The 24,881-nt window shown below is 48.5% G+C and overlaps 1 protein-coding gene across 1 annotated transcript in view; it reads right to left on the bottom strand.

The window, feature by feature from the left end:
- Window positions 1–24,881, bottom strand: part of LOC309548216 (RING finger protein 17-like) — a gene marked incomplete at both ends in the record, with an annotated part of 356,308 nt that overhangs the window by 99,685 nt on the left and 231,742 nt on the right. The window contains 2 exons of the mRNA XM_082248170.1: window positions 15,758–15,877; window positions 21,197–21,363. Coding sequence (XP_082104296.1) covers window positions 15,758–15,877; window positions 21,197–21,363 — 287 coding nt within the window. The remainder of the gene's footprint in view (window positions 1–15,757; window positions 15,878–21,196; window positions 21,364–24,881) is intronic.

Below are 24,881 nucleotides of genomic sequence, written 5' to 3'. Positions count from 1 at the left end.
TTTTGGAATAAATCTTCCTAGTCACTGGCTTTCTACTTAAAAGGAGGGTATCAATGACCTTATCTGAACAACCTTTCTCCTTCAGGATTTGGCGCTCACTACCCAGGCTGTTAGCTGAAAAAACTGTGGTCTGGGGTGAATCAGAGGCCCTTGTAGTCACAGATCTGGAACCTCTGGTAGTTTCCAAGGAGCTGTCACCGATAGGGATACCAAGGTCGCGAACCACGTTCTCTTTGGTCACCCAGGTGTGATCAGGATGAGGCGGCCATCCGCTGAGTCTCTATAGAACTCTCAAAATCAGATTTTGTGGGGGAAAGGCATAGGCTAGCCTGAAGGGCCAAGGCTGTGCTAGAGCATCCAGGCCCAACATACCTCTTTGCCGTGTCAAAGAAAAGAATTGTCTTACTTTTCTGTTCTGCCAAGTGGCAAACATGTCCACTTCTGGCTGACCATACTTTTGGACTAGCAGTTGAAAAATTCTGGTGTTCAGTTCCCATTCTGTCTGTTTGATGGAATGACGACTGAGGAAGTCCGCTTCCCAGTAGTCCCTCCCTTTTATGTACATGGCTGAAAGAGAAATCACTCTCTTTTCTGCCCAGCGTCTCCTGAGCTAATCTTAACAGGGTGCCTGATCTGGTCCCCCCCCCTGATGATTTAAGTAAGCTACTGCTGTAGCATTGTCTGAATGGACTTGGACTTCTTTCCCTAGAATGTCCTTCTCGAAGGCTCTTAAGGCCTTCCCCACTGCTTTCAGTTCTCTGTAGTTGGATGAGGCTTGACTCAGCTGTATATCCCAGGTGCCCTGGGCCCGAGCTCCTTCTAGGTGAGCTCCCCACCCTTCGGAACTTGCATCCGTGGTGATCCTTACGGGTAGCTCTTGACCCCAGAGTCGCCCCTCCTTCAGGTTTTTGGGAACTGTCCACCATTTTAGTGATGATATTACTTGAGGGGAAAGTGTAACCTTCTCGTCTAAGGACTCCTGTCTCTTGTTCCAAGAGATCAGGTGGAAAAATTGGAGGTCTCGTGAGTGCAGTTGGCCCACTCTACAGCTGGAATACATGCTGTCATTAACCCCAAAACTCTCATGATCTGTCTCCTGGAACACAGAGGAAGAGAGCAGATATCTTTTACCGCTGAGACCACCTTTTCTTCTGGGAGAAAAAGTTTCTTTATTCTGGAATCTATCTTGTACCCCAGATAGACTTGGACCTTTTGGGTGTCTGCCATGGCCTGTTTTTCTGATCTTGCAAAGATCAACATGTCGTCCAGATACGGGATCAAGTTTAGGCCTTGCAGATGAAGATGGCCTACTATCTCTGCCAAGATCTTTGTAAAGATCCTTGGACTTGCTGCTAAGCCAAAGGGAAGAGCTCTGAACTGCCAATGTGCAGTTCCTTCTTCCGTCTTCTTGCGAATCTGAGAAATGTTTGATGTTCCGGATAAATTGGGACATGTAGGTAAGCATCCCTTAAATCCAGTGCGGTCATAAACACGTTCTGGAACAGATTTTTTCTGACCGCATAAATATTCTCCATGGAGAACTTCTTGTATATCAGAAATTTGTTTAATTTTTTGAGGTTTATGACTAGCCGGAATTTCCCTGAGGGTTTTGGCACCACAAATATGTGGGAGTAAAAGCCTTGGAATACCTGACCTGGTGGTACAGGTGAAATCACCCTCTGTTCTGCTAGTTCCAAAATACCTTCTATCAGTGCCTTTCTCTTTTGTTCTACTTTTGAGGGATAAGTCATTGTTATTTTTGACACCGGCTGGGAGGAAAACTCCAGTCGGTAACCTTCCCGAATGATCTGGAGAATATAGGGGCTGGCTGAAATGTTTTCCCATTGGGAAGCAAAATGGGTCAACCTGCCCCCTACCCTGACGCTGGCGTCAGTTGGCCTCTTTGGACTTGGGTCCCGGTTTAAGGAACAGTAAATTTGTTCCTTGTTTTCCCTTTGCAGGACCACCTCTCCTGGCCTGTCCCCTGAAAGGCCTTTTTTGATTTTTGTTCCGAAAGGAATACCTTCCCATTTTTTCCTTTTTCTTAATGGGGAATTTTTTCCCCTTCTCTGCGGATCTGGATAAAGCATCATCCAGTCCTGAACCGAACAGAAATGAACCCTCAAAGGGTAATGTGCAAAGTCTTACTTTGGAAGCTATATCACCTTCCCATGCTTTGACCAAACTGCCCTTCTAGCAGAATTCACTAGCGCTGCTGTTTTTGCAGATGCTACTATTGACTCTACTGCTGAGTCTGCTAAGTAGGACACTGCTTTTCCAATCACAGACAAGGAATCTATTAGGTCTTGTGATCCCTCCATTGTAGAGACATGTTTGGACAATTCCTTGATCCAGAAGTCTGCATTTCTGGCCATACAGGTATTGGCTAGAGCTGTAGTCATATTATATGAGTTAGAGGCCCAAGCCTTTTTTATTAGGGATTTGATCCTGCGATCCATGGCATCCTTAATATGACCAGCATTTTCAAAGGACAAATCTGTCCCTCTTGATAGCTGGGCCAGAGGAGCGTCCAGTTTTGGACTTTTTGTAAATACCTCCAATTCCTGTTCCTCAAAGGGATACCTTCTTTTCCAGCTATTTGGTCTGGATAAGGCATGCATAGGGAATTTCCATTCCTGGGGTATCATGTCTTTTAACGACTGGTGAATGGGAATTGTTCTGTACTGGGCTCTTTCCAAGCCTATGTACACTTTGTCTTTACTGGAAGACTCCCTCACTGGGGTAGGGATTCCCTCAGTGGCATGCACCACCTTAAGGAGGCCCTCCATACATTCCAAAGGAAAGAGGCTTTTGTTTCTTTTGAACTTATCCCTTTCCTCCACACTGTCACTTTCTGAGTCCTTATCCGAACTGGATAGACCTCCCATGTAACTAGTGCCTTCCCCTGGATCCTCCTTTTCCCTGACTTGTGATGAGGGAATGATTTGTGATCCTGACCAGAGAGACGAGGGTCCTCTGGACCACCCACTATCCTGAGAGGACAAGCTATCCTTGGATACTTCCTCTGTGTGTGTGTTGGGGTCTGAGGGATAGCTGCTGTAGTCCTGAATGACTGAATAGTAGCTAACATTTCCTCTTGCATTGATTTGAGAAAATCCTTCATTAGAATTGATGCTTCTTGCCCTGCTAACTTATTAATAGAAGTATGGCATAAGGGCTTTAAGTAAGACTTAGACAATCTATCCCCACAATTTCCACATTTTCTAGACATGCTAGTGTTGGTGTTAAAAGGGGGATTGGCAGGGGCCTCCTGTGCCGGTGGCAGACCTGTGTATAACACAAGAAGACAAAAGAGACACACTAATGTGAAACAATAGACATTCTCTTCTACCACTGCGGCTACTTAGTTCAGGAAATGACAAGGCATACCTGTCTTCCAATAGACAGCAGTCGGCCCGCCACCGGAGTAGTCACTTACCCGGTCCTGTCGCCACCTGTGCTGCCGCTTTCTCCTCTATGGGAAGTGCGGACATCCGTGTCTCTTTGGGGTGTTTCAGCCCCTTCGAAGCCGGAGATTCTGCCATGAATTCACATGGACCCGGCGTCTCCTCCACGCTGCGCCTCTTCCGGGTATCACTCGCTCCTCCTCTTCTGTCCGGAACTTCCGGTCTCCACAGCGAGGCTTGAGGCGCGCTCCTTGGCGAGAAATTTGAAATCCTCACCGCCTAGGGGAGCAAATGGAGGAGACTTTTCCTGCAGAGAAAACAGGACTTCAGGTATTGAGGGACCTTCACTGTAAGGTAAACCGACTACCTGGCATGTTGGCGACCTGAAAGTTCCTGTTTCCAGGATGCAGATAGGGAGGAACCTGCAATTAGGCCGTCCGTACCTGCCTTCCAGGGGTACCTATCAGACAGTCCTTTGCCTTCAGGTGAGAAAAAAAAAAACAAACGTTCCCATGTGAGGTTGGAAACACAACTGAACTGAAGCTCAAGGATGGGTGGGACCTTTTTAACAGCTGCAAATTAGTTGTGTTTCCTGTGAGGCGGAGCCACAATCTCTCATATGTAGGCCGTCCTGGAAGGGTGAAAGGAGAAAATCAGATTTTCTCATCAATTCAGGCCAATTTGTATTCTGCTCCATATTTTCTGTAAAAAAAATCCCAATAAGCGTATTTTGATTGATTTGCGCAAAAGTTCTCGCATCTACAACTAAGGGGAAAGTTTTGTCATTTTTATTTATTGATTTTTAAACTAGTAATGGCAGCGATCAGGGATTTTTAGAGGGACTGCGATATTGCGGCAGACCGATCGGACCCCAGTGACATTACTACAGTAATCAGTGCTAAAAAACAGAATTTTTGTAAAATCTTACCGTAAAATTCCTTTCTCTGAGTCCTCCGACAGTCGCCGCCCCTTCATAATCTTCACCAATGGGGTAATTGACCTTTGCTCCGTAGGAGTAGCTAGGCAACAAGATTTGTTAATATCAAAGCTTTTAGCATATCACACCCCTAGGGGGCGGTCCCCTCAGTCAATACCTCTCTGCTTCCAGCATTCTAAACTCAGTTTGGTAGCATAGCAGTAGAGTACATAAACAAACCCCAAAAGGAGGGGCGGGGGCGGCGACTGTCGGAGGACTCAGAGAAAGGAATTTTACGGTAAGATTTTACAAAAATTCCGTTTTCTCTTACGTCCTCCGACAGTCGCCGCCCCTTCATAATCTTCACCAATGGGACGTCCCAGAGCAGTGTAGACATGAGGGGTGGTAAAAAAACGCAGCCGCGCATAAAGCAACGCAGTACCCACATCAGAGAAAGGAACCTTACCAAAGTAAGAGAACCAACCTGGCAACAGGAAAACATGCTCAACAGGAGCAACAACCCAGGAAGAACAAGTAACCCAGGGGTAAAAACACCCCAACAGCCAAGGGCCCAAACAAGGGACCCTAAGGCACTGCCGCACTAAGAACTTTACGGCCAAAGGAAGCATCTGCCGATGCCTGAACATCCACTTTGTAAAATTTGGAGAAGGTGTGAACAGACGACCAAGTCGCCGCCTTACACACCTGGGCCACAGAAGTCTGATGACGATAGGCCCAAGACGTACTCAGAGATCTGGTAGAGTGCGCCTTCACAGGGAAAGGAGGAACCTTCCCCCTCAAAGCATAGGCTTGCACAATTGTCTGTCTGATCCATTTGGCGATGGTAGCAGCCGACGCCGCCATGCCCTTCCGAGGTCCCTCTGGGAGGACGAATAGGGAATCCGACTTGCGAAAGGACTTAGTCGATGACAGGTAAACCCTGATCGCCCGAACAACATCCAAGGCATGCAAAGCCACCTCCTTCGGATGCTTAGGCTTCGCGCAAAGCGAAGGCAAGACAATGTCCTCATTCAGGTGAAATTCCGAGATCCTCTTCGGAAGAAAGGAAGGGTTAGGTCGCAAGACCACCTTATCCAAGTGAATCACCAAGTAGGGAGAGCTGCAGGACAAAGCCGCCAGCTCCGACACCCTACGAGCCGAAGTTATAGCCACCAAAAAGGCAACCTTCTTGGACAACAGAGACGAGATCTCCCTAATCTTTTCAAAAGGAGCGTGTTGCAACACGGACAGAACAAGGTTAGAGTCCCATGGAGGCAAAGGCTCCCTCCTAGGAGGGGCCAAGTGTCGCACCCCCTGAACAAAAGTGCGAATCAACGAATTAGACGCCACTGGGCGCTGAAAAAGAACGGCCAGCGCAGAGATCTGACCCTTAATCGTGGCCAGCGCCAAACGCTGGTCCACTCCAGTTTGGAGGAAAGCCAACACTCTCGACACCGAGTATGAGCGCGGAGAAAACCCCCTGGACTCACACCAAGCGAAGTACGCTTTCCAAGTACGGTAGTATATCTTACCGGAAGAATCTTTTCTAGCCTTAATCAAAGTAGGGACAACCTCAGGGGAGAGACCCCTATCCCTCAGGACCTGGCTCTCAACAGCCATGCCGTCAAAGCCAGCGACTGTAAAGCAGGATGGAATACCGGTCCCTGCGACAGAAGGTCTTCCCGAAGCGGCAGACGCCACGGAGCGTCGACTGCCAGATTTACGAGGTCTGCGTACCAAGACCGGCGAGGCCAGTCCGGTGCCACCAGAATAACCGTATGCGGTTCCAAGGTTAACCTGCGAAGGAACCTGGACAACAGTTGAATCGGAGGGAAGGCATACATCAGGCGATACTGATGCCAGGGCGCCACCAACGCGTCCGGGGCGTCCGCCCGCGGATCGCGCGTCCTTGCCATGAACCTTTCCACCTTGTTGTTCAGACGAGACGCGAACAGGTCCACATCCGGAAGACCCCACTTCGCGCACAACTTCTGGAAGACATCCGGGTGAAGGGACCACTCTCCCTGGTCCAGGGTCTGGAGACTTAGATAGTCCGCCTGCCAGTTCTCCACCCCCGGAATGTGCACAGCCGTTATCGCTGGGACGTGCGTCTCGGCCCACGACAGAATGTCGTTTACTTCCCGAGCCGCACGGGCACTCCTGGTGCCCCCTTGATGGTTGATGTAGGCCACCGCTGTGGCATTGTCCGTCTGAAGTGTCCAGAGCTTGTCTTCCGGCAGGAAGACCTTCGCTTGAAAAGAGTCCAGGATCATCCCCAGGTAGGGAAGACGAACCGACGGACACAACGTTGATTTTGGAAAATTTATTGTCCAACCGAACTCCTGCAGAGTCTGCATAGTGGTGGACAGGTCGTTCACCAGGCCCTGACTGGTCGCAGACCGAAGCAAGATATCGTCCAGATACCCCAAGACAGAGATGCCCTGTGCTCTCAATAAAGCCAGGACCGGCGCAAGCACCTTGGTGAAAACCCGCGGAGCCGAAGCGAGACCGAAGGGTAACGCCACGAATTGGTAATGATCCTCCGCAATGGCGAATCGAAGGTACCTCTGGTGACCCTCGAAAGTGGGGATGTGAAGGTACGCATCCTTCAAGTCGATTGAGGCCATGAATTCCCCCGGAACCAGGGCAGCCACCACCGAGCGCAGGGATTCCATGCGGAACTTGCGAACCCGCACAAAGCAGTTCAGAGCTTTCAAGTCCAGAATCGGACGTACCTTGCCCTCCTTTCTGGGCACAGTGAACAGATTGGAGTAGAACCCCCGAAATCTGTGCCGATGAGGCACCGGAACCACCACTCCCTGGGCCCACAGGTCCCGCACCGCCAGGTGCAGATCCTGCAAACGCTTCGGAGACAGCTGAAGATTTGAGGGGAAAAATCTGCTCGCCGGCCGAGAGAGAAACTCGATCTTGTATCCAGATCGAACGATTTCCTGAACCCACCTGTCCCGAATGCGGGCCAGCCAGGGTTGAAGAAAACCGAGCAAACGTCCCCCCACCCCAGAACCGGGTGAGGGCGCCCCTTCAGGCCGAATTGGTATGGGCAGCGGACCCGGACTGGCCGGACTTCTGCTTACCTGCCCACGGCTTCTTCTGGGAGCCTTGGCCCTTGAAGGACTTGCCCTCGTATTGCGACCGAAAGGCACGAAAGGACCCCTGAGAGGGCCTAAACGAGGTATTCTTCTTACCGCGAACAGACTTATTCTTGTGAGTGTGGGGTAAGAGAGTGCTCTTACCCCCGGAAATTCCCTTTATCAGAGTATCCAAAGACTCGCCAAAAAGCAAGATCACGCGTAGGGAAGATTAGCTAGAGTCTTGCGAGAGGATTGGTCAACCGACCAACATTTCAGCCATATCAGGCGACGGTTCAACACCGCTACACTGGAGAGGCGTGCAGCCAAAGGGACCAAATCCAAGTCCGCATCGCACAAATACATGACACCCTGATGAATTTGATCTACCATAGCCAATGTTGTCGGCGGAGCAGAGTCAGCCACCAGGGTGCGCCTGAGCACCTGCGTCCAATCCGCAATAGCTTGGGCTGCCAAAATGGAAGCAAAAATAGGCTTCAGCATAGAACCAGCAACCGTATAAGCATGATCGGCCAGAGACTCCAATCTCCTGTCCGTAGGGTCCCGGAACACCGGGGTATCCTCAGCAGGAATCGCAGTAGATTTATTCAAAACTGCCACCGCGTGATCCACCTGAGGCGGCACACACCAACGCTCATCAGTGGTGGGTGTAAATGGATAATGCAGCTTGAACTTACTTGGCACAGTAAAGGGCTTCTTTAAATTGCGCCATTGCTCATCAACAGCGCGCTGAAATTCCGCAGGGAAAAGCCTGCGCTGTTTTGCGTTTCCTTTGAGTCCCATAAGAGGACATCAAAGCAGGAGGACTTGGATCATCCTGCAGACGCAGTGTTTCCTTGATAGAAGTAATCAACTCATCCATGAGTGCAAGCTCTTCAGGCGAGCCAGGGGGAGAAGTATCAACTCCTTCTACCTCAGCCTCCCCCTCAGACCCCACAAGGTCCAGAGATGAACGAGACCCTGAGAAGGGCACTCCAGCCATAGCAGCCCCATCGCCCTCTGAATCAGAGGAAATAGACAACCTGGGCCGTTTTGCGGATCGATCAGCCATTAGCATCTGCATCTGAGAAGCCAAGTTCGCTACAACAGCAGCCAGATCAGCCCCCTCGGGGGATGCAGCAGCCCCTTGGCCCCCCACCAGGGTGGGAGGAAACTTGCAATCCTGAGAATCCATGCCCCAGTATCAACTGAAATAAAGGACTGCCCCTTTAAGACCGCGGCGAGCGCAGCCCACCGCACACTACTGGATGAACCGACCCCCGCAGGGATAAGGAGCACTGAGCAAGGAAATACAGGATAAGGAAGGTAAAAACCTGGAGAGACCACACAGCTGCTGCCACCGATCGCTGTTCCAGTGAAAAAGGAAGTGATGCAATGACTGACCGCCCTATATAGCCTATGAAGGCTTCACAAACATGGCCGCTCGGCTGAGGGAATTTAGGCAATAAGAAGATGGCCCCGACATGTGCTTGTATGAGCGATCGCCGCCAAAACACCGCACTGTACCACACAGGGCCGGTCACCACAGTTTGCCGAAAAAAAAAAAAAAAATGGCGGGCCGCATCAGCGGTCGCCGCACAGCATGTCTGAGCCCAGTCTGCCCCATACCGCTCACCCAGCAGAGCAGGAGAGCCCCCCCCCCGCAGCCCACAGAAAGGCAGAAACACAGGAATCTGACAGGGAGCTCAGCACTTACACAGACATGCGGGTCACACAGTCACAGACTGACACCCAAACAGACAGGTCCCCACATAGAAAAACAATTACCATTCCGGATGGCGTGGGGAGCCTTCACCAGCGACCAAACCGCTGTACTGAGGACAGGGAGTGTCGCAGCCAGGACGCAGTGGACTGCGGTGCGAAACCGCAAATGGCGTCCGGTGAGGTAGCCACCTCACAGGCAGCATCCCTGCAGCGAACAGGGATGGGTCGTTCAATATGCCAGGGAAACCTGAGCTGAACGCTCGATGGCAGGTTGGGGAAACCCCTGGCTCTCAGCCCTGGGATCCAGGGTGGCCAGTCCGAGACCCAGCTCTGCATGATCATCTTCATCCGAAGAAAACTAAACTAATGCTGAGAAAAAAACAGCTAAGTAAAAGAAAGAGAAAAAATACTTGAAAAAAAATCAAAAAGAGGATAGAAGGCTGAGACTGAAAGCCCCAGCACAGGAACAGCCAGCTACTCCTAAGCTAGGCAATTGAAAACTGAGTTGAGAATGCTGGAAGCAGGGAGGTATTGACTGAGGGGACCGCCCCCTAGGGGTGTGATATGCTAAAAGCTTTGATATTAACAAATCTTGTTGCCTAGCTACTCCTACGGAGCAAAGGTCAATTACCCCATTGGTGAAGATTATGAAGGAGCGGCGACTGTCGGAGGACATAAGAGAAATATGCACTGTTACTGTAATAATGATACTGGCAGGGAAGGAGTTAAACTCCAAATTGTAGAGCAGGGAAGGGGTTAATCCAGGGGCGATCAAAGGGTTAAGTGTGAGCCTAGAGGTGTTTTCTAACTGTGGGGTGGGATGGGCTTGTGAAAGCAATACAGAGACCTGTGTTCCTAAATAGGAGGAACACAGGAGCTCTGCGTTGATTCCTGAGAGAACAATGGTCTGCTGTGTTTACAACAGCAGACCGCTGTTCTCTCTTTGATGGGAGTGACCGTCGTACAGGTACAGCGATTCACGGGAACCTGCTGTATAACTGTGGCGGCTGCTCGGCAAGCATATAACGGAATTTTTGTAAAATCTTACCTGTAAAATTCCTTTCTCTGTGTCCTCCGACAGTCGCCGCCTCTTCATATTCGTCACTATGGGGTTATGACCTTTGCTCCGTAGGAGTAGCTAGGCAACAGAATATGTCAATATTAAGGCTTTTAACATATCCCACCCCCAGGGGGTGGTCCCCTCAGTCAATACCCTCCTACTTCCTGTATCCATACCTCAGTTTCAGTGGAATAGCAGTAGAGTATACAACCAAACCCCAAAAGAGGGGCGGGGGCGGCGACTGTCGGAGGACTCAGAGAAAGGAATTTTACAGGTAAGATTTTACAAAAATTCAGTTTTCTCTTACGTCCTCCGACAGTCGCCGCCTCTTCATATTCGTCACTATGGGGACGTCCCAAAGCAGTGCAAACATGAGGGGTGGGAAACGCAGTCGCGCCTAAGGCAACGCCGTCTCCACATCAGAGAAAGGAACCTTACCAAGGGAAGGAAACCAGCTGGGTAGCATGAAAAAAAGGGTGCTCAACAGGAGCAAAAACCCAGGAAAAAACAAATAACCTAGGGATAAAATAATATCCCAAACAGCCAAGGGCCCAAAACAAGGGACCCTAAGGAACTGCCGCACTAAGAACCTTGCGGCCAAAGGAAGCATCAGCCGATGCCTGAACATCCACCTTGTAGAACTTCGTGTAGAACCAAGTCGCCGCCTTACACACCTGGGCCACAGAAGTCCGATGATGACAGGCCCAAGACGTACTCAGAGATCTGGTAGAGTTCGCCTTCACAGGCCGAACTCTACCAGATCACAGGCCGAACTTCACAGGCATAGGAGGAACTTTTCCCTTCAAAGCATATGCCTGTTCAATGGTCTGTCTGATCCATTTGGCGATGGTAGAAGCCGACGCCGCCATGCCCTTCCGAGGACCCTCTGGAAGGACAAATAAGGAATCCGACTTGCGAAAAGAGTCAGTCGATTTCAGGTAAACCCTGATCGGCCGAACAACATCCAGGGAGTGCAAATCCACCTCCTTCGGATGCTTGGGCTTCGCGCAGAGCGAAGGTAGGACAATATCCTCATTGAGGTGAAAATCCGAAATCCTCTTCGGAAGAAAAGAAGGGTTAGGTCACAAGACCACCTTATCCAAGTGAACGACCAGATACAGAGACCTGCAGGACAAAGCTGCCAGCTCCGACACCCGGCGAGCCGAAGTGATCGCCACCAAAAAGGCAACCTTCTTGGACAACATGGACAACGAGATCTTTCTGATCTGTTCAAAAGGAGCATGTTGTAACACGGACAGAACAAGATTCAAGTCCCAAGGAGGCAGGTGTTCCCTCCTAGGAGGGACCAGATGTCGCACCCCTTGGACAAAAGTGCTAACCAAGGAGTTAGATGCCACAGGACGTTGAAAAAGAACGGCCAACGCAGACACCTGACCCTTGATCGTAGCCAGCGCCAAACGCTGGTCAACACCCGTTCGAAGGAAGGACAACACCCTAGGCACCGAGTACGTGCGAGGGGAATGCCCCCTGGACTCACACCAGGCAAAATAGGCCTTCCAAGTACGGTAATAGACCTTCCCCGAGGAAGACTTCCTCGCGTTGATCAAAGTGTGAATGACCTCAGGGGAGAGACCCCTATCCTTCAGGACCTCGGTTTCAACAGCCAGGCCGTCAAAGCCAGCGACTGTAAAGCAGGATGGAATATCGGTCCTTGAGACAGGAGATCTTCTCGAAGAGGCAAACGCCACGGGGCGTCGACCGCCAGATTCACGAGGTCTGCGTACCAGGACCGGCGAGGCCAGTCCGGTGTCACAAGAATCACCGTGTGTGGTTCCGAGTTCAACCTGCGAAGGAATCTGGACAGCAGTTGAATCGGTGGGAATGCGTACAGCAGTCGGTATTGATGCCACGGAGCTACCAACGCGTCTGCCCGAGGATCGCGTGTCCGTGCCACGAACCTTTTCACCTTGTTGTTCAGACGAGACGCGAAAAAGGTCCACATCTGGAAGACCCCACTTCGCGCACAACATCTGGAAGACATCCGGGTGAAGTGACCATTCCCCCTGGTCCAGGGTCTGGCGACTCAGATAATCCGCCTGCCAGTTCTCCACCCCCGGAATGTGAACTGCCGTTATCGCCGGGACGTGTGTCTCGGCCCAAGACAGAATGTCGGCCACCTCCCGAGCCGCCCGGCACTCCTGGTGCCCTCTTGGTGGTTGATGTAGGCCACCGCTGTGGCATTGTCTGTCTGCACCCGAACCGGACGGCCCTGCAGCCTGTCCGTCCAACATCGAAGGCAGAGATTTATCGCTCGTAGTTCCAGAATGTTGATCGGAAGAGAGGATTCCTCCACCGACCAAGTTCCCTGGGCGGACAGAACGCCCAGAACACCACCCCAGCCCGACAGGCTGGCATCCGTGGTGACCACCGTCCATGATAGAGGACGAAAAGACTTGCCTCCCGACACCGCCGGGGACTGGAGCCACCACAGAAGATCCCTTCTGGTGCGATGACTCAATGAAATCTGGAGTTCCAGAGATTGCGGTCGCCCGTCCCACCTGGACAGGATCTCCGCTTGGGGACCCCGCGTGTGAAACTGGGCGAAGGGAATCGCCTCGAAAGCGGAGACCATCAATTCCAAACAGCGCATGCACGTCCGGATGGACGAGCACGGAACGTCCCTGAGGGACCTGACCTCTTCCTGAAGAGACCTGAGTTTGTCTTCCGGCAGGAAGACCTTCGCCTGGACTTAGTCCAGAATCATCCCCAGGTAGGGAAGACGAACCGACGGGCACAGCGTCAATTTTGGAAAGTTTATCGTCCAACCAAACTCCTGCAGAGTCTGCATTGTGACGGACAGGTCTGACACCAGACCCTGGTTGGTCGCCGACCGAACCAGAATGTCGTCCAGATACTCCAGGACAGAGATGCCCTGGGCTCTCAACAAAGCCAGAACCGGTGCAAGCACCTTGGTGAACACCGTGGAGCCGAAGCGAGCCCAAGAGGCAGCGCCACAAATTGGTAATGATCCTCCGCAATGGCGAATCGAAGGTACCTCTGGTGACCCTCGAAAATGGGGATGTGAAGGTACGCATCCTTCAAGTCGATGGAGGCCTTCCTGGGCACGGTGAACAGATTGGAATAGAACCCCCGAAATCTGTCCCGATGAGGCACCGGAACCACTACTCCCTGAGCCCGCAGGACCCGCACCGCCAGGTGCAGATCCCGCAAACGCTCCGGAGACAGTTGAAGATTTGAGGGAAAAAATTTGCTCTCCGGCCGAGAGAGAAACTCGATCTTGTAGCCAGATCGAACGATTTCCTGAACCCACCTGTCCCGAACACGGGCCAATCAGGGTTGAAGAAAACCGAGCAAGCGTCCCCCCACCCCAGAACCGGGTGAGGGCGCCCCTTCAGGCCGCACTGTTGTGGGCAGCGGATCCGGACTGGCCGGACTTCTGCTTACCTGTCCACGGCTTCTTCTGGGAGCCTTGGCCTTTGAACGGCTTGCCCTTATAGTGCGACCGAAAGGCACGAAAGGAGCCCTGAGAGGGCCGAAAAGAAGCGGTCTTCTTACCAGGAGCCGCCTTAGCCTTGTGGAATTGGGGCAAGAGCGTGCTCTTACCACCCGTGATCCCTTTTCCATGAGTGCAAGCTCCTCAGACGAGCCAGGGGGAGAATTATCAACCCCTTCCACCTCAGCCTCCACTTCTGATCCCACAAGATCCAGGGAGTAACGGGACCCCGATAAGGAGACCCCAGCCATAGCAGCCCCATCACCCTCACCCTCGGAATCAGAGGAAATTGAAACTCTGGGCCGTTTAGTGGATTGAGCAGCCACCAGCATTTGCACCTGAGCAGCAAGGTTAGCCACAACAGCAGCCAAATCACCCCCTGGGGGGGAAACAGCAGCCCCTTGGCTTCCCACCAAAGTGAGAGGAAATTTGCTTTCCTGAGAATCCATGCCCCCAAAAAATTTTGCAGGAGAATAAAGGGTAACTGCCCCTTTAAAAGCGCGGTCAGCGCAGCCCACCACACTCACACACCAGCACAAGCCGACCCCCACAGGGAAAAGCACAAACTCAGGCAAGGATTTAGGACACAGAGGATAAAACCTGCAGAGACCACCGCTGCTGCTGCTGCCTCGATCGGTGCGCCCAGGAGAAGAGGAAGTGATGCAATACAGGGCGCTCTATTAAAGCCTATGGAGGGCTACAAGAAAATGGCCGCCTGCAGTGCCAGCATGAGGCCGGAGCGATCGCCGCCAAAATGGCGGCGCTTGGCGCCGAAAACGCCACTCCCGCCCACAGTGAAACACCAGTACACATGCAGTACAGTAAAAACAATGGCGGACCGCAGCAGCGTTCGCCGCCAAGTATGCACAACATGATCCACATCATGCCCCGCAGCACACAGCCTGTCACACAGTAAAAGACAGCACACATTCTGACACAGAGACAGTGCAGTATAGCCCCCCTCCTTGCATTCCACAGAGTGCAGCTAAGACAGATAGGGAGTCCAACAGTGTGAACAGGGGCAGGCTTACACAGTCCCAGACTGACACCCCCCAAACAGACAGGTCCCCACACAGATACACTTACCTCCTAAATGGCGTGGGGAACCCGCACAAGCGATCAAGCCACTGCACATGGGACAGGGAGAGTCGCAGCCAGGACGCAGGAAAACTGCGGAGCGATACCGCAAGGCGTCCAGTGAGGTAGCCACCTCACCATAGCATCCCTGCAGCGAACAGGGATGGGTCGTTCATTGTGCCAGGAAAAATACCTGACTGAACGCTCGATGGCAGGCTGGGAAGCCACAGACCCACAACCTGCAACCAGGGGAGTCAGCCCGAGACCCAGCCCGCACGATCCTCTTCATCAGAAGAACTAACTAATGCTGACAAAAGTAACAGCTAAGTAAAGAGAGAGAAAAAAAAACTCAAATAAAATCAAAAAAAGAGAAAAGGCTGAGACAAAATGCCCCAGCATAGAGACATCCAGCTACTCCTGACAAGCTAGACATTGAAACTGAGGTATGGATACAGGAAGTAGGAGGGTATTGACTGAGGGCACCACCCCCTGGGGGTGGGATATGTTAAAAGCCTTAATATTGACATATTCTGTTGCCTAGCTACTCCTACGGAGCAAAGGTCATAACCCCATAGTGACGAATATGAAGAGGCGGCGACTGTCGGAGGACGTAAGAGAAATGCTATTTATACCGTTGGAAGTTTATAAATTCTCGGCAACTACATTTTAGCTGTCTATCTTTTTGGCAATTTCAAAAAGTTCTTGTATACGATGTTTTGTAACTTAAAAATCTATTGAAAATGAAAATGGTAGTGACACAAACACACAGGCTGAACAGAATTGATCATGACTTATTTATCCGCACCAACTAAGTTAGCTATGTACCAAACAAAACAGCAGACTTCCCATTTTAGAGCTACTTTACCAATAAGTTTAAACTAGGGCAGTTACATATATACAAAAGAAGTTCAGTGTTATAATAGTAGCCAGATTCTACCTTTAATTTGATAATCTCTGCAGGTAAAAAAAGTAACCACAGAAATGGTCTATACAATTTGCAATACTTACTGGAAGTACATCAATCAGCTGACAAGGTATGCAAAAGCGTGGAACACATTGATTGAATACAGATGGGTAAAGGTGACATTTTGGAATTTTTTCAGTAAACCCAAAATCTTCATACTGAACCTATTAGATTGAAAGCAAAGTATAAGCAAACTCAAAGACAATCACTCTGACAAATTATACTGTCCAGGAAACACTGCAGATGTGCTAAACTCTAAATCTCTGCTCAATTTACTTTCAACAATTTGACTGCCATATATGTCATAGCAGTCAGAGGTAAAACAAATACACCACCACAAACTTGTTTTAATATTGTATAGCAGGCATTAGTTGGGTGGCTGTAAAGCCACCTGATCATTTCTACAGGATTGTGATGTGCCCTTTCCACTTCCCAGCTTTCTCTGGAGTACAAAACAACAAAAAATGCCTTTGTGATGGAAAGCAGAAGAGTGCCAAAGAACATCCATTGTCCAATCCTCTCTGCAGTCACTAAACCTGGGAGTGCATCCAGATTCAGAGCTGTTAATTCCTGCCTGGCAGTGGCCAGGTTAGAAGCAAATTATGGACTGTTCGTTCCCAATCTGCTCACAGTGAACTGTTGCACAATCATTTGGGTGGGCCTTATGATAGAAGCAAAAAGAAAAAGAAAAAAAAAAATGCACAAAAATGAGAATTATTTTTGTGCACCAGTGAGTAAGAAAAAATAGAATTTTGTAAGAACTTCCTGTAAAATTATTTTCTCTGAGTCCTCTGACAGATGCAGCCTCTTCCAAGTTTCATCACTATTGGGTAATGGCGCCCTCTGCAGGAGCAGGCTAGGTAGTAGTGAAACTTCATTAAAAAGCTTTAACTAGACACACCTTAGGCACTTCATCAGTTGTTATTACAAGAAAGCCAACCATCAGCTCTAAAAAACGGTACCGGAGTGATGTCTGCAGCTGCAGGCATCACCCTGGTACAACCAGTTGAAGCAGAATGACGTACAGGTATGAAGTTTTGTGGCAAGTGGTTAAAGGTTAGCTGCTGTGAGAAACTAAGCATTCCTTTTCATCCACAGTTTATTTTTATTTTTTTAATATCTAGAGAGTAATTGATCTAATGTAACTGTTCATCATGAAAACAGAGTTTCTGGTACTGCAGGCTCAATAACAAGTCACAGGACATGACATACACACACAAGTTAAAAGAACAACCAAGATGAAAATCCAGAACAGTGAATAGGATCAATGTTATGCACAATGACCAGCGATATAGTATGAAAAAATGTATAAAAAATGGGACCTATGAGGTCCTGTTATGCTCTAGCACCTATCACACAGTTCCTGATTATAAGTGGAGTGATTCCTTTCCCAGTTGTATTGGTGCCTGAAAGAAATTGAATCAAGGGATAATATCTGAAAATGTCTAGAAAATAGTTGTGGAAGTTAAGTGCGGATAAACAGCTGATGATGTTTGTGGAGAGCCCCTGCTACAAGGCCGGCTGACGGCTCACACCTGTATCAAGATGGTTGATTGCCGATAGTCAGGTTACTGCAATGTAGCCGTGGACTTGTATGGAATGTCACAGCAGCAGAGGCACAGAGGAACAAACAATGATTTCTTCAGAACAACAAAAGGTTACAGCGAGAAGCTGCATCTGGTCCAGGTTAGTGACGAGTGGTGACGGTGGCAAGTGACAAGCTGCATTTGGTATCAGGAGATGGTGGCAAGTGATACCCCCTGATCACGTAGGTTACTACGAAACATGTTGGTGGAGTCCGTCCTGCGTCTGACGTCACAAGCCGGTAGAGGTTCGTTGCCGGTGCATCGGCTGTGTCACATCATCTCGGTTTGAAAGCATTTTCAAGCTATTTACCCACTTCCCGCCCGCCCTATAGGCGATTGACGGCGGGAATGTGGTTGCATTATGCTGACCGGACAGCATATGACAGTGGCTGGATAATGTGCTCTGCCCGCCCCCGGGGGGCGCGCAGAGCGGCGATCGGTAATGCGGCGTGTCACACTGACACACTGCATCTCTGATCTCGGTAAAGAGCCTACTGACGTAGGCTCTTTACCATGTGGCCAGCCGTGTCCAATCACGGCTGGTCACATAGTACACAGGAAGAGCCGTTGATCGGCTTTCCTCAGTACATGCCTGACAGGCACGAGTAAAAGGAGAGCCGATCTGCAGCTCCCCTGACAGGGGGGGGGGGGGGGGGGGTGTCTGCACTGGTAATCAGATCATTGATTACCAGTGCAGACCCTCTCGGGGGGGGAGGCCCAGGGATGCCCACCCATGACATGACCTTAGGGATGCCCACTATGGCAACCAGGGATGGCAGTCAGGGCCCCCCAGTGCCCTCCCCATCAGTGCTGCCCGCCAGTGCAATCCCTATCAGTGCTGCCCACCAGTGCCCATTATTGCCCACCAGTGCCGCCTATCGTGCCCATCAGCTCCGCCTAACATTGCCCATTAGTGCCGCCTATCAGTGCCACCTATCAGTGCCCATCAGTGCCGCCTATCAATGCCCACCAATGCTGCATATCAGTGCCCACCAATGCTGCATATCAGTGCTATCTATCAGTGCCTCCTCATCAGTGCCTCCTCATCAGTGCAGCCTCATCAGTGCAGCCTCATCAATGCTCATCAGTGCAGGAAAAATATTTATTTATTTACAAAATTGTATAGCATAAACAAAAAAACATTTTTTTTTTTTTAAACTTTTCGGTCTTTTTTTTATTTGTTTAGCAAAAAAGAAAAAACCTTGTGGTGATCAAATACCACCAAAAGAAAGCTCTATTTGTGGGGGAAAAATGACAAATTTGGTTTAGGTACAGTGTTGCATGACCGCGCAATTGTCATTTTAAATGCAACAGCGCTAATAGCTGAAAATTGGCCTGGGCAGGAAGGGGGTGAAAGTGCCCTGTATTGAAGTGGTTAAAGTCATAGATTTGGTGAGTGCAATATACATCTTTTAATAAAGTATATGGTTCAAGACGTACTGCACCATTGGTCCTTTTTATCTTTTATGGTACCATCTATCGTATGGGATTCCTGTAAGGACCAAACACACTGCATACTGCACCTCTCAGCCCTATGTGAAGATTTGGAGCCGGGTGTCTGCTATTAAGGTTCTTTTTGGATTACAAAGGCTTCTTTAGATCACTGTGAGAGCAGTGATCTAAATTTCTGGTAAGAGGCTTGCAGATCCATGTGGTGGAGGTGCATGCTTTTATCTGTACACCAAGTTCTGTCCTGTTGTCACATATCCAGGTGTCAAGAAAGTGGACTTTTTTGTCTCAGTGTCCAGATAGACTTTGGACTTTATTTGTCGCTGCATTTTATTTTATAAGTCTATTTTAACCTCAGTTTTTTCATATACGGGGATGGAGACCAAAAGCATGACCTACTTGTGTCTCATTTAAAGACCTAAATAGTTTATGAAATCAGGGACGGAGGAGCTGTGCTTTAGAGGCTAGTGCCTCATGTAAAGTCCCATTCTGTGTTTACACTGCATCTACCAAGGGATGGAGGTGTATGCTTCTCAGCTAGTCCATTTCAGTTTCCACCTTTGCTACAACACAGCTAATTAGAGCTATGATATATTTAGACCAGTCATTGATGGGAGCAGGTTGGGGGAGGATTGGGCCACTCCAGTCCCACCTATCTCCCATCCATCCATTGGCAACATGTACTTCCATTGTGGAGACACTCAAATTTGTTAGTGTTAGGACTGCAAGTAATACAGGGTGCCGTGAAGGGGCCTTGCAGATTACACATGCGTTTGCAAATGCGTGTCAACTAAACCCCTGTTCTTTATCTATATCGTGAGACAGGTCTACTTGGTTGGTTGGCAGACTGATGGGTGAGTACATCAGACTGGGGGCTGGCTGGTTTCCATGCACCTCTTTTAATCCCTTCAATTTTCAGATAAAGGGGTGGAGACGCTAAGCATTACCTGCTTGTGTCTCACTTAAAAGTCCCAAACAGCCTATATTGTTCATCCCTCTACTTATAATCAGGAACTGTGCGATAGGTGCTGGAGCATAACGGGACCTCATAGGTTCCATTTTTGTTAAATTTTTTCATACTATATCGCTGGTCATTGTGCATACCATTGATCCTATTCACTGTTCTGGATTGTCATCTGGGTTGTTCTTTTAACCTGCGTGTGTATGTCATGTCCTGTGACTTGTTATTGATACTTGTGATATTTTTTTTACATATCTAATAACGTTTATTGATCTTTTAGCCATCAAATACCGCTTGGGAATCATACCTATCTTTGAACAGCTCCCCTGTTAGCTGTTCCTCTTTTTGTTTGATAGGAACCAATAGTTCTCTCTTTGCTTAAGGGATAATAGCAGCGGATTGTAATTCTTCAGCGTTCGACTGACTAGAAGCAGCCAAGGTTACAGGCAGGTCAGTTTCAGAAACTGGGGAAGACATGATAGCATATTTGGACCTCTAAGGTTACTGAAACTGACTAGCTAGATAAACTGGAGGGCAAACAAAAAAAAAACATTTGGAGAAAGAGGTGAAGAGGCAGCTATACCCCACAGAGTAGGTGAGGGCTCCAATGAAAGGTCCGACACTGACACAAGGACAGCAAACATATTTACATTTAAGATTGCTGCAAGCTGAAGGTGACCAAGCCTCACTGCTGTTGGGCAGCAAAAAAGGGAAGATATCTGTTCAGTAGCTGGAGCAGCATCAGAAGGATGCTTCTTAGGCAGGAAAACAGCGTAGAGTGTGCATATGCAACACCCTACCAAGCTGAACGACATCAGTGTTCTGTTACAGCATGTCAACCCCTTCTGTGGTTGGTGGTTTGGTGGCCAAGCGACTAAAACTGGAGGGTGTTTCCCAAGTGCCTGCCTACAGGAGTGAGACCTCAAACTTTAATTAAGCCATGTGAGTGCAATTTTAATAATAATCTTTTTTTATTTAAAGAGAGATTGAGTTTCTTTTTTTTTTTGAGAAATCATACATACCTAGGTTGATGCAGCATTAGCCCGATGCTGCATATGTTCCTCAACAGCTCTAAGGCTGATCGCTCAGTTCTCAATGAACAGAGAGCAGGTGACTGTCAGTCATCGGCTCTCTGTTGCCACCGCTTACTGGAGCTCTGGGTTGTGGAGGGGACAGTAGCGGCTCGCTGAGAGCCTGAGTCGGGTGTCGGTCCAGGCATCTGGGCAGAACCCAACCATATGGTCGCAAGCTTTTACCAGCCTGGACCAACTCTGTGATATCAACAGACAGTCCGATGTCTACTAAAAATGGGTAACAGGAGTGCAGAATGAACTGCACTTCTGTGAGCCACAGAAGTACAACCAAACAAGCTTTGACTGTACTTCTCCTTTAAATATCATGTTGTTTTTAAATTTGTGAACTGGACCCCCTTTGTGCCACAAAATCCATGACATTCAATTTTAACAAACTTTCACAAAAAAAATTACCTTTATCATATCTCCACCCAGAATTTCAAGAACACTCCCTCTGTAAGACATTGTGTCTGATCCTTTAATAAGACATCCTTCCCCCTTTTTCCAGTTGTATGGTGCCATTAATCCAAGACCTTTAAATGAATTTTGGATGTCAAGCATAAGGATGCCAAGCTCTTTATCTAAAACACAAAAAGTTTCACATAAATACATTGCAATCTTGCCAAATACCATATATATACAATGAAAAACATTATTAATATAGGCCAGGAAAAAAACAGTTTTTATTAAGAGCTTACCATAAAATTCTTTTCTCTCAAGTTCGACAGACGCAGCTCCACATCTTCATGACTCATAGGGTTATGCTCCTCCTTCTAGGAATAGGCACTAGGCAGGAAAAAAACTTAACCACACCTAGGAGGGTAGTCCCTGCAGGCATAACCCCTCAGACTCTGCTATCCTCAAACTGTTTAGTTGCAAGCAGTGTTTAGAAGACAAAATCCCCATACCTCAGACCCAGAGGGGCAGGTGCTGCGTTTGTCGATAAACTTCAGAGAAAAGGATTTTACGGTAAGTAAAATCGATTTTTCTCTATCGTTTATCGACAGACGCAGCTCCGTATCCACATGACTCATAGGGATGTCTCAAAGCAGTATAATCATGAGTGGTGGGAAACAATGCAGAAACAAAACATAAGTCCCCAATGGCTAAACTTAGCCAACCAGGTAACATGGAGCTCAACCAGGAACAACTGGAGCTCACCCAGGAAAAAATTTAACCCTTAAAAAGAAACTAAACCGATTTCTCTTTTAAACTGCAGCCTGCAAAACCTCGCGGCCAAAAGAAGCATCCGTGGATGCCAAAACATTTACCTTGTAGAATTTTGTGAACGTATACACAGACACCAAAGTTGCCGCCTAGCAAACTTGTAGCACCGACGCCTGATGGTGAAAAGCCCAAGAGGCACTCAGCGCTCTCATAGAAAGAGCCTTCCCTGGGACAGGAGGAACCTGACCCCTCAGTGAATAGGCCTGTGCCACCGTATGCTTAATCCATCTGGAAATGGTTGCAGCAAATCCCTTACTAGGTCCATCTCCACAATGGTATGAAACAATTTTGGACAAGGGAATACCTTGCCCGAACTAAGGGATTTGCGGGAGCCAAAAGACACCTGCGTATCGGACGCTGTAGGTTCAGTAGGCAATTTTAGGGTTTCCCGCACAGAAACTATTAGGGCTTCCACCAATACTGCGGATTCAAAACCCCTAATTATTATGTAATAATAGCAGAGCAGAAGAGGAGAAAACCCACAGGGAAACCCAGGGACATCACCAGACCACAGAGAAGCATTCAGCCTGATCAGTATAAAAACAAAACTAACAACTGTCTGCACAGGAAGAAGAAGCAGCTCTGCCTCTATCATTATAAGCCATGCCACATGCATGTCCATTCCACAGACCTCAAGAAAATGTTCATTCATACATTCCCAATGGGGGAAGTATAGAAAATGGCTGCCCATGCAAACTAAAAGGAACACAGAGATCATGAACCACAGCAAAATGGCAGCCCCCACGGCATGCAATGCGGTCTCCAGGACCCCCCCAAAGGGGTCCCAGAACAATAGGCATCTAAAGGTCCCTAGCCAGGGATCGACCCAGGACAATCCACCCCCCTCAAATATGCGCCATAGTGGCCGCATTATTACCCCCCCCACCCCCAAGGTAAAACCTGCTAGGGGTAGGGGCTAAGGGGTACACTAGATTAGTCCTCTGGGGTGCCAGGGAACAGAGGGAGCCCTTAAGGTCTGACCATTCCAGGAAGGGGCCTATGCCCACCCCGCGACTGCTAAGAGTTTTGGGGGAAAAATTTTACTCACCATACCACGGTACCAGGTGGGCGCCACTGCGAAACAGATCACCTTCCACCCAGAATGGGGGTGCTGTCAGCCAAGGGGAAGCTGCAACTCAGGGCGTTCCAGGTCGATGCGTCCCAGCAAGACTGTCCACTCACAGGTTCGTCCCCATCCATCGGGGCACTATCGTGGCGAGGCCTAGTTCTGGACTATAACCTGCTCATGCTAGCTGGCCAGGCCGGGAGACCTTAAGGATCTAGATTATCCAGTGTAAAACTGTTGCTTGTAGTTCCTCTGGATATTAGTCCTCAGGAACTAACTAGTTAAAAAATAAAAAATTACAAACTTTCCCTGTTACAGCTAAGACCGAAGTCCCAGCAGGGAGACAGGGAGATAGGTCCTATTCCTAACACTAGGCAGAACAAACTGTTTGGTGATAGCAGAGTCTGAGGGGTTATGCCTGCAGGGACAGCCCCCATAGGCGTAGTTACGTTTTTTTCCTGCCTAGTGCCTATTCCTAGGAGGAGCATAACCCTATGAGTAATGAAGATAAGGAGCTGTGTCTGTTGGTGAACGATAGAGAAATGGCTAATTGGCCCAATTTGAATATTTTCAGTTAGGGGTGTACTCACTTTTGTTGCTAGCGGCTTAGACATTAATGGCTGTGTGTTGAGTTATTTTGAGGGGACAGCAAATTTACACTGTTATACAAGCTGTTCACGCAATACTTTACATTGTAGCTAAGTGTAATTTTTACAGTGTTGTCACATGAAAAGATATAATAAAATGTTTACAAAAATGTGAGGGGTGTACTCACTTTTGTGAGATACTGTATGTACTCAGCATAAGATCATCTTTTTATATTTCACCTAACAATTGGGCAATTTAGTGTATTTGTGCAACAGTTCAAACACCCCCTAAATGACCCCTTTTTAGAAAGTAGACACCCCAACCTATTTGCTGAGAGGCATGTTGAATCCATGGAATATTTTATAATTTGCCACAATTTTTGGTAAAATTACATTTTTTTTTCCTTTTACACAAAGTTGTCACTAAATGATATATTGCTCACACATGCCATGGGTATATGTGGAATGACACCCCAAAATGCATTTTGCGGCTTCTCCCAAATACAAGAATACCACGTGTGCTACTTTTTGGGGGACTGTGTACGGGACCCCGAAAACCAATCACTGCCTTCAGGTTTTCTAAGGGCATAAATTGCTTATTTTACTTCTTTACTACCGATCACAGTTGCGGAGGCCCTGAAATATCAAGATAGCACAACGCCCCCCCAATATTAACACGTTTTGCAAAGTAGACACTCTAAGCAATTTGCAGAGAGGCATGTTGAGTTCATGAAATATTTTATATTTTGCCAACATTTTTATTTATTTATTTTTTAACACAAATTTTTCACTTAAATTATATATCGCTCAAACATGCCATGGCTATATGTTAAATGACACCATAAAATACATTGTGCTGCTTCCACGTGTAAGACTTTTTGGCAGTTTAGCCGTGTACAGGACCCCGAAAACAAATCACTGCCTTCAGGCTTTCTAAGGGCGGAAATTTTGATTTCACTCCTCACTACCTATCACAGTTTCGGAGGCCATGAAATGCCAAGATAGCACAAACCCAGACCAAATGACCCTTTTTCGGAAAGTGGACAACCAAAGGTATTTGCTAAGAGGCATTGTGAGTATTTTGCAGCTATTTGTTTTGGAAAATGAAGAAAGAATATTTTTTTTTCTTTTTTTCAAAACTTTGTGACAAAAACCGAGATCTGCAAAATACTCGAAATGCCTCCCAGAAAATAGCTTAGGGTGCCTACTTTCCGAAAAG

This window comes from Pelophylax lessonae, assembly GCF_965119305.1.
Source record: "Pelophylax lessonae genome assembly, chromosome: 2".
Lineage (NCBI taxonomy): Eukaryota > Metazoa > Chordata > Amphibia > Anura > Ranidae > Pelophylax > Pelophylax lessonae.
The sequence above is the reverse complement of the archived record's forward strand: the minus strand, read 5'-3'. Positions and strand labels throughout refer to the sequence as shown.